The sequence below is a fragment of the Fistularia commersonii genome, chromosome 10, assembly GCF_037954325.1.
Source record: "Fistularia commersonii isolate RoL2024-O1a breed Wild chromosome 10, RoL_Fcom_v1.0, whole genome shotgun sequence".
Taxonomy (NCBI): domain Eukaryota; kingdom Metazoa; phylum Chordata; class Actinopteri; order Syngnathiformes; family Fistulariidae; genus Fistularia; species Fistularia commersonii.
Window position 1 is genome coordinate 8,899,042 of NC_141293.1, and position 11,063 is coordinate 8,910,104.

The 11,063-nt window shown below is 37.8% G+C and overlaps 1 protein-coding gene across 1 annotated transcript; it reads left to right on the forward strand.

Moving 5' to 3' along the window:
* The first annotated feature begins 1,818 nt into the window (after nt 1-1,818).
* psmc4 (proteasome 26S subunit, ATPase 4) lies at nt 1,819-10,143 on the forward strand. The gene is made up of 11 exons (XM_086153618.1): nt 1,819-1,884; nt 2,485-2,583; nt 5,498-5,684; nt 6,228-6,374; nt 6,538-6,647; nt 6,852-6,945; nt 7,149-7,316; nt 7,525-7,601; nt 8,763-8,931; nt 9,463-9,518; nt 9,672-10,143. The coding sequence occupies exons 1-11, from the start codon at nt 1,852-1,854 to the stop codon at nt 9,783-9,785; spliced, it is 1,254 nt and encodes a 417-aa protein (XP_086009744.1). The 5' UTR covers nt 1,819-1,851; the 3' UTR covers nt 9,786-10,143.
* Nucleotides 10,144-11,063: the final 920 nt, after the last annotated feature.

Genomic DNA, 11,063 nt, shown 5'->3' on the forward strand with positions numbered 1-11,063 from the left:
CTGAAGACAGTTATTTTTGAGAGGCTGTAGGGCAAATGTGAGATGGCGTCTCCTGGACCTGCAATTTGGAGTTTATATCCAGCATAAAAAATTAATAAAACATCTCTGCGATGCCAAGTGATATTTACTTAACATAGGTGCAACGCGTCATGAGTGGTGAGGCTCGAGCATTGCGTCTGAAATCTGATACAGACAAATAAATGCATTTTCCATTAACATTCATCACAAAGACATCAGCAAACTACCTGTACTTGATATCTCTAACAGCTGTAAACTGTTAAACATTAGTTGAAATTTTTCTTCGAGAACTATGGTATCCTCCTCATTTGATTGAAAGTTTGCGATCTTTCTTCCATCTTTTAATCCACTGGAAGATGTTTTTGAACAAAATGGACTTGTTCTCAGAGTGGTTGTTATTTTCTTGAAAGTCAACATTGTCTGAAGTATTTCTTACCGGAGGGCTATAGCCTTGAATTGTCATTGTCTGGTGTCATATAAGTCCAATAGAGAACTGGAAAATTAAACATTGTTTCATCACTAGAAAGACAGAGTTCAAGCTGCATAACAATATAATTTCGGGGAGCACTGCGACCAGTGACAGTACATGATAAACAGGCACGAAAATAGCCGTTGAGATTTATCATAGAATAAAGAGATGTCCTACTGTGCAAAAGCAGACAAATATATGGCTGCATATTTTTGTTGAGCAACACCTGACTCTTTACCTGAGATACTGAAGTAGAGACAAATCCATGATATTGATCGACATGCCATCTTTATCCGTTAAAGGAAAATCGGTCAAAAGCAAAGGTGCATAGGCCAACAGATGCAGTTGTACCGTTTCCTCATTTCATTTCTCACCTGTGCTTCTTCTCAAACCTTAGTGTTGTTCCTTCCAACAGAAAGCTACATGTAAAAGGAATAAATTCATATACTAAAAGATTTAAAATACCAAACTACCAGATTGACAAGACAAGGGTTTACTTCTTGCATTACCCTACCTCAAGATGTAGTGGTTGTTGTTTGATTCACACATATTTATACATTTCCAGTTTTATGTTGTTAAATCTCTGTCATCTTTTCACCACAGCACCGGCAGATTGTATCTGCGTGCATGTTATACTTTATAGTTTTATAATGTGCACTTTATTATTATTTTGTTAATTTCCTGTCACCCTGGGAAAGGGAGAAACACCTTGATTCCTCTTAAATATGTGGAGAAATTGAAAGTAAAGCTGAGTTTGACTTTGACTTTATTTGCATTTGTAGGGAACACTGCACCCTCAACATGACATTTACATACTGTTGCTTCCACACAGTCTTTGTAGATGTGTAAAATGCCCCCTGCCATACCCATGTCCTGGGTTATATTTTTTAGAACGATACCGGTACCTTTTAATTATCATTCATTCTACATTTACCCAATGAATCAAGTGAAGACTGTTTTGCATAAATAGAACACCTTAATGCTAATGATTAAATACAAACATGTGCAGTTTGTGCTGTTTACGTCATCCCAACTTATGTTTTATTTTATTAGAGGCAGACAAAGATTGTTGTATTCAAGGAATCTCCACACAGACATGAAAATAGATTATGCTAATGTGATTTGACATTAGGGCTTGTTTTTGTTTTATTTGTTTCTCTTTGCATCATCAAATAAAAACGGAGAGGGGAATTGTCCAATATCACTTTGGAGTTCCTGTATAATCCACCACGCATAAATATTTAGACTACCCTCACATTGATCCAGTACTGGAAAGAAACAGGTTTCATGTAATGAACTACATTACCCACAATCCCCAGTAAACTGTATAACGTCACAACGTCGAGCCACTGGCAAATTTTAACATGGAGGACTTCGTAGCAGTTGAGAAGAGCCCGGTATGAATAAGAGGGATTGTCTGGGTTATTTTTTTCTTCCCTCCCCTTTATATTTTAAGACTATCTACATTCAGTATATACAAGTACATGTTTTGTTATCATTTGGTGCGTTTTTAGTTGTTTGTGTATCATCGACTAGTAAACATCGAAGGATAATGCCAATTCATTGTCTATGTGCATTTGCTATGTCATGCGAGGTAGCATTAGCATGATATTGACACAGATTAAGCTGTATATTATGGATCTGTGACAATATTGTCGCAATGGCTGACGTTTACCTTTTGTCGAAATACTGGGATGTTATTTTAAATTACTACAAATTTGTAATGTTAAATCAATCGTTACTTTCAAGTCATCGAAGGTACTACGGCTAACTGCTAACGCGCTAGGCCAACCTTGATATTCTTTACTTGTTGCACCTTGCCCAAGTGTTATAATTATTTTTTTGAGTTTACATGAAGTCAACATTATTTGCTTCTGATCTCTTTTCTTGTGTTGACGGAAGCGTATGTAGCAAGCCCATTCGTACTTCGTTTCGATGAATTGTTCGTCATCTGAAGTGACAGGTCAGGTAGTAATGTTATTTTATTGTTTTCACAGGACGACATGCCGGCGATTTTGAGTTCTAGACCACAGACAGGTCTGTCATTCCTGGCACCAGAAATAGAAGATTTTGAGGACCTTTACAGCAGATACAAGGTCAGGCACTTTATTTCTATCATCTCATTCCCCTATCACAGAAAGAGACGGTGAATTGAAAGGTGCAGTAGATGTTTGCCCAAACTTATCTTTCAAACGCCAGATTTGTATACCCATCTTTATGGATAGGTATACAAGTCTGTCACATTCATCCATTCCATCCATCTATTGTCTACTGTTTATCCTAATTAGGGTCATGGGGGATGCTGGTGCTTATCCCTGCTGCCATCAGGAAAGAGGCAGGGTACACCCTGGTCTGATCGTGAGTCAATTGACAACTGTCGATTGAAAGAGACAACTACTTACTCTCTCATTCACACATCTGAGCAATTTTCCTAATTAATCTGTTTTTGGACCATGGAAGGAGAGAACCGAGAGGAAACCCACAAAGACACTGGGAAAACATGCAAACTCCACACAGAAAGATCCCCTATCATAATCAAATCACGGTCCTTCGTGCTGTGATGCAGAAGCTCTAATCACTGGGTTAACCATCCAAGGACAAGCAAGAAATGTGTCAAAATACATGTTACCTCACAAGAATTTTTATTAGTGTAAACTGATTACTCGATTATCATATATGGTAAACTTATAAACAAGCGTTGATGGTTTAAAAATATTAAGTTGCAAATTTATTTTTAGTCAGAAGGGAATACCAAATGGTTTTCCTTCAACTAAAAATGTACTTTGAGGATGTGCATAGGTTTAGACGGTCTTTTAATAGCTTAATAGCTTTTTTTTATTATAACAGAACTCTCATGGGAAAAGTGTATGTGCTATAGAGACTTGTTAAGTTTCCTTTTATTCAAAAATTTAAAACATTTTTTAGTCCATGATTAGTCCTTTCCGTTTAACATTAGCTCATTAACATCACTTACAGCAGGGGTGCTCAATACGTCGGTCGCAAAGGTAATATTGGTTGATCGCATGACATTAACAAATAGATGTCAGCCTATCATCCATCCCGTCACTTGATTGATATACAGGGCAGCCAGTCAGATGACATCTGATTTTGTTCTGACATTGAGGTCACTGCACATGCACAAACAATGGCGAAGTGCAGTAAAACTAACAAGCAAGTCAACAAGTTGCTTCCAATTTTTAACCCTCATTTTTTTTGCTTAAACTTAAGAAAGGGTATAAAATGAGTGGGGGAGCTGTACCAAGTAAGAAGACAAAAACTTATCACTTTTGTACGGACTGGGAGGAGGACTTTTTTTTCACGACATTTTCAAACTGCGTTTGCCTCATCTGCCAGTCTACCATGGCAATACCAAAGAAGGGTAAATGTGGAGTGCCATTTTTCGCATTTCGACTGTTCATGGAAAATACGACAAGGACATTCTGCCGAAAAGTGAGCAAAGAAAGAGAAAGGTGAAGGAACTAAAATTTCAGTTGTCCGGACAGCAGTCACTTTTCACACAACATACTTAAAAAGTGAAAGCTGCGACCGAAGCATTGTTCCGGTTCAGTCACGTCATCGTTAATTTGGCTGGCTGCAAGCAGCTACTGTCTGGACTATGCATCCCTGGCTGATTCAGTTCAGTGCAAGTCATCAGAGTGAACTTGGGAAATGACAAAAAATGTACATAAATACATAATTATTTTGTGTTCTGCAATATTGACTCATGTGGTTATGAAAGGTACATCAACATACATTTTACATATAAAGAATATTTTGCATTTTTGTTGTGGGAAGATCATTTTGACTTGGTCATTTTATAAGTAGCTCGTATGCTGGAAAAGTCTGAGCACCCCTTACTTACAGTATGTTGTGTTGCCCCTGGATTTAGTGGATCAGAACCAGTAACTTCTTAATGTACCCTGTAACATTAATCTCTACTTTCATTGGGTTCTTTCCCTTTTTTCCCCTCCCCTTCTTATATATTTTTTTTGTACGTGGCCAGCTGAGGAGCCAGAAATAGTTGCACCTTTGACAGTAAAAGTGAGAAGTGCAAACGTTTTCTATCTTTCTGTCTAATGCATAATATTATGCCCAAAAATCAAATATGTCTTTATATCCATATTTTTTTGATAAAAATCTCTTTTCAAAAAGCTCCACTTTCAAATATCTTCTTCAGATGCATTATTTACATTTTAGATCTTGTGTTCAACAAGCCCAGGGTGAAGTCTAGACTGGCTTGCAGTTTCTGCCCACACCACATTTAACATTTTGGTACTCTTACAAAATGGTATCAATAAACTTAAGATTTACTCTTTCGCACATTCAGTATGCTCTGCCAAGGAGAAATACTTGGCTCATGTAAGCTAACAGGTCAGAAGTTACAAGCCAGGTGTCTTTCATTCCTCACGGCTAGATTTCTTTTCCAAGTTTTATCGGGTCTGCAGAATAAAATTTCAGCCTTTAAGAGAGGACCAAAGAGCCAGAGCTTTCATAGAAACTGCCACACTATGCATCTCATTCATTCCTGCTCTCACTGTATTTTCACTCTGTATCGGCAATAATTTCTCATTGGACTCAAACTTTAATTCGTAGCACCTATTCATTTTTGAAAGTTTTTGCTGTAAAGTTATAAACCCCAATACACTGTGTTTTGGTTTCATGCCTGCTAATTAAAATCCTAGAATTTTGACAGTCATGGTGTTAACTTTTAAGTGTTTGCAACAAAAGCTCAACATTTCCAAACAGCTATGTCTGAGTTTTGAATACGCTGTTGTGCCATTGTATTTGTCCTTTTCAGAATGATACAGATATGATAGAAAGCGAAAATTGCCTTTGTTCATCTCGCGGCCACAGTAAATAATACACTTGATCAGTGATTGCCTACACCATTGATCTAGTGACACAGTGGAACATAGCGTATTATGTGTAAATGTTTCATTCTTGGTTAAAACCCTAACTCAAGGGACATTTACACTTCATTTACATATGGCCTCTTCTCTGTGGTTGCAGAAGTTGCAGCAGGAGTTGGAGTTCTTGGAAGTGCAGGAGGAGTACATTAAAGATGAGCAGAAGAACCTTAAGAAGGAGTTCCTCCATGCACAGGAGGAGGTGAAGAGGATACAGAGCATCCCTCTTGTTATTGGCCAGTTTCTGGAAGCTGTGGACCAGAACACTGCTATTGTGGGTTCCACTACAGGTACTAGAGAAACTCCCGCACAGAATCTTTCGTGTTATCTTTTATCTATTTTATTATTGAAATTGATAAGCTAGTTGCGTTTAAAAAGAAAAAAAAAAAAAAAACACAAGGGACAAATGTTAAGTCAAATTTTTGTTCTGACCTCTGCAAAGTACAAGTTGTTGGAAAGTCAGTTGTTAGTTAGGATGTAATATTATTGGAAGATTATGTTATTAGAGAGTTCTGCTTGAATTTTTTTTCACAAGATGCAGTATTATCATCTATTATGCATGTAATATTACTGGCATGAATAAACCACAAGAATGGAAAACATTATGTCACAAGGACAAAAATACAAACTGTGAAAGCAGAGTTTTAAAAATGAATGAAATGTAGCAGATGATGCATAAAATCCTGTATATTTGAATTCTTTATCATGCTAATAGTCTCAGAGTCTTTTGAGGTGACCTGGATGATGCTTGCTGTCAATTTTCAATTAATTCAGTTTGAAGTCTGCGTCTTAAATGTATAATGGTTCCTGCTCCTTTTTTCCCTTCCTGTAAGGTTCCAACTACTATGTACGGATCCTGAGCACCATAGACCGAGAACTGCTTAAGCCCAATGCATCGGTGGCGTTACACAAGCACAGCAACGCCCTGGTAGATGTGCTTCCTCCTGAGGCTGACAGCAGCATTATGATGCTGACGTCAGGTACTACAAATTTCAACACATAGGCCATTGAAATACTCCAAGGGGGAGAATAATTTGTAACATCATATTGAATCACGATTCTATCATGTTCTGTAGTTGGAATTGTGTGTAAAATCTTTAAAAGGGAGACATGGTATCAGTTCAGCTTTTGCTTTGTTTTAAGACCAAAAACCTGATGTGATGTATGCTGACATTGGTGGAATGGACATTCAGAAGCAGGAAGTCAGAGAAGCAGTAGAGCTTCCCCTCACGCACTTTGAGCTCTACAAACAGGCAAGTATTATAAGGGTTTAGAAGCCTAGTCACATCCCAAAGAATGATCTTTCAGCATTAATTATTCATGGTGTTTATACTCCTAAAAGAGCAGGAAATCTGCAGAACAGGCTTTATTATTCTGATGCCTTTCGAGAAAATGTATAGCCAATTGGAGACCGTAAAAATGCCAGCTGTTTATTACTCTCGTCATTTGTTCTCAAGATTGGCATCGACCCACCCAGGGGTGTCCTCATGTACGGACCACCAGGTTGTGGCAAAACCATGTTAGCGAAAGCTGTAGCACACCACACAACAGGTGAGACTGACGTAATAGAAACATTCATTTGTTCCTGAAGAGGAAGTACATATACCCTGAATGCTGAATTAGTTATTGTTTATCTGGCGTTCCGTGTGCCCGCTCATAATACCGGTTCTAATTGGATTCACCATTGACATCAACTAATTTGAATTTATAGCAGATACTTCATTTTTAGTAACCTTATTTCAAAATCTCCCCAGCGGCATTCATCCGTGTAGTGGGCTCTGAGTTTGTTCAGAAGTACTTGGGTGAGGGCCCGCGCATGGTACGTGATGTCTTTCGACTGGCAAAGGAAAATGCACCTGCCATCATCTTCATTGATGAAATTGATGCCATTGCAACTAAACGTTTTGATGCACAAACTGGAGGTATGATCATATGACTCACATGTATAGATATAGTGTACAGAAGCTAAATCTGTATTATTTGTATACATTAGATAGCTAGTGAACATAATGACTACTTTAATATAGGCTAAATGATACCCACTCATATGCTTGTTTCTTATAGAATGCCTTTTACTATTGCTTTGAAGTTTCTAAAAACTATGTTTTAACCCTATTGTTTTTCCCACAGCTGATCGGGAGGTGCAGAGAATCTTACTTGAGCTTCTTAATCAAATGGACGGATTTGATCAGAATGTCAACGTCAAGGTAAAGAAAATTTGATGTTTGCAAAAGTTCTTAACTCTACTCTTGTGACACAATCTTCCCATGGGCTCACCAATCAAATAACCCTCATGGAGTATCACTTACTTGTGTCCAACCAGCATATCTCAGCCCAACCCATCCTGACCATGATGTTGTTTGAATTTGCTCAACCGAGAAGACACCAAAAAAGATTTTGTACCTCTTTAAACCCTTATAGGGCCATTTTTCCTTTGAAATATTGGCAGTTGACGCCCTGCTCAGGTGAAAGAGTCTTGAAAATTCTTGTCTACGGGAGCTGTAATGAGTGCAAAAGTTAGGGGGAATGGTCCCTGGAGATCCTATGAATTTTACATCTTTTACTTTTTATCAGGCTGCCACACAGTATTTCTTGGAACAAAATATTTAGGAATAGTTTACAATCAATATCTGTTCGCAAAAACATCCACTGTTTAACTGATGGTTTGAAGTGACCAAAATATTTTGAAAAACAGTTGCTGGTGGATTCTAGTGTTCGTCTGTGCAGCTTCATCTCTGAACATAGAATTAACAAAGGCCTGGCAAACCCACTGTACATGACACTGTGGCCCTCATTCATCACACTAACAATTAAACCAGGGAAGATTCCAGTGTTTAGATCATCGAGCAATGCTGTGATTCATGAAATGTTGACGGCTGAGGCTGAATCAGGCCAATTTGAAGGGCTTTCTAAAAAAAATGAAAAAAGCATCTTATATCGCAAATGTTACTTTACATGTCTGTTTATGTTGGCAATCACAAACCTCGGTTCCCAGGATAGGGAATAACAACTGACACATTTTCCATAGCCGCTTCCCTCGTACACCACCAAGGTTCCAGCTTCCTTGTGATTTAATAAACACTCTGTTGTGTGATGTCACAGCCCTGTATTATGTCGTGGGCCCCTTGTGACTACATAACATTCCCTTTCACAGGGTGCTACCCTGCTGTCCCCTCTCTCCAACGTTGCAGCTTTAGTGCTATCGTTTTTTTTGTCATTTTTGATTTTTATAGTAGAGCACGACATAAGTTCATCAGGCCGCTGGTCAGCTAGCTTATTTTGTTTTATTTACATTGAAGCAGTCATTTGATCCAAAAACAGATGTCCATAATTTGTTAACACTAAACCTCTGATGTTGTTACCCTCAGGTGATCATGGCCACCAACAGAGCAGACACACTGGACCCAGCCCTGTTACGTCCTGGTCGTCTGGACAGAAAGATTGAGTTCCCCCTGCCTGATCGCAGGCAGAAACGCCTAATTTTCTCCACTATCACTAGTAAAATGAACCTTTCTGAGGAGGTGGACCTGGAGGACTGTATCCTTTCAGTTTGATAATCATTGAATAAATCAGATGAGTAATCAATTTTATTTGTAATGGAGACTATGCCCTCTGAATAATTTTCTACAAAATGAAGGCTACACTATAAGCTAGATAGTTTACTTAATATGGTGAAGAAGTTATTAACGACACTGACTTATTACCTTTCAATATGCTGAAGTCCTTTGTCAGCAGTTCTCTATTTATAAGTCCACTGTTTACACATAAACACCATTAATTCGGAGCCATGTTTCGGTGCAGCTCAAAGCTGTAGCTTTTTTCCATTCCAACTGCATAATGGGCTTAATCAACAATTAAAATCTTTGGCATGCTTTTCTGTGTCCAGCAGGTGATCACTAACGGAATGAAAGTATAGTGTAAAAACATGCCAAGAAGCTCTGTCAACATTAGAGAACCTACAGCATAATAGATTAATTTGTCAGTTCAGCGATTTGCTTTCCATTATGGATTGTCATTTGACGCATTGTTGTACAAGTATTGATAATAGCGGCTTTAACTGATGTACAGATGTGGCAAGACCAGACAAGATCTCTGGAGCTGATATCAACTCTATCTGCCAGGAGGTGAGCTCAAGTCTCAGTATCTTCATTTAAGGGTTCCAAATGTGAAAACTGGCTGTTCATACTGACTACTATGCTTATATATTTTTAGGATTTGTTATTATGTAGTGATTTTTGGTTGATATACTCAGATTATTTGTTGTTTTGCTCTTTCAGGCTGGTATGTTGGCTGTCCGTGAAAACCGGTATATTGTTTTGGCCAAAGACTTTGAAAAAGCTTACAAGACCGTCATCAAAAAAGACGAGCAGGAGCATGAGTTCTACAAATAGAGTGAAAACGATCACCACAGGGAAAAGAAAGGTTTCCAGACACACAAGTTTATAGATTTATGTGTTTCTGTGTGTGTCTATCATCAGTGTGTCTTTCGTGGATTTGCAGTCTCGACTAGGCATTGATTTTTTTTTTTTTTTGACTAAATTTTCGCACAAGGTCTAATGACAGATTAGCCTTGTTTTAAATCTGAGAAGACACTCTACCTTGTGATTGCTCTTTTTTTGTACAGCTACTCTCCTGGTTCTTAAAAGGTCCTGGTCATGACTGTAGGTTGGAAAGACAAACAAAAAAATTTGTATCTATATGTACTGAACAACACATTAAACAAAACATTAAAGATGTTTTCCATAAGAATTGTGGTTGTCTCAATTGAAAAGTATAATTTTAAATATAATGTTTTTGATTATATAGCTCTGATTTTATTGTAGGTCTTTCTTTCATTACTGCAGTTGCGTTTGCTCATGAAAACAATCTATGGCCACCAAAAAGTAATTTAGTCTGATTAAGAGATTTTCAAGAAATACAAAAGACTAATAGATATGTCTTTCATTTACAGCTGTCTTAAACTGATGCACAAAATATTTTAGATATGAACGGTAAAAAAATCCTGTATTTAATTTAGTTATAGATAGCAGGTCAGTGAAACTAGTGCTTTGCGTGTTCTCTATCGTGTATGAACAATGAGTAGTGATGAGCCACTTAGCAGCATCCATGGAGCAGTTTGGAACAGCTTTCAGTGTCTTGCTCAGTAACTTTTCAGTGGGCTAGGAGCTTGAGAATTAGGAAAATTACAGTTGCAAGAAGCTTCCTCTTCCACCTGAGCCAAATCACCACCCAGGAAATAGGATTGTTAAATCACCCTAATATGACATTTTGCTCTTTCAGTTATTAATTGTATCAATTGGATTTCATACTGGCTGAAAATAATTAGTAGCATCACCATTTTGCATAATAGATAACTTGTCTGACGTTCACTTAGTTCGATCTGTATAATGGGTCCAAGATTTGGTAGAGCCATTTCGCAGCGGTAGAAGACTGTTGCTTAAATATTTTGGATGTGACAATGGCTAGACGGCCGATGCTTTTATGAAATTCAAATGGATGAGGTAAATCACACCACTTCATAATGCTGGTAGCATAATATCACCCGAAAGTGTATGGCGTGAATAACATTTGTGTCATTTTTAGCTTATCACAGGACTTCTCATACAGAAAAAAAAAAAAATCAACTATGAAAAGAGCAAAACAATGTATTGACAACTTCTACAGTAAGA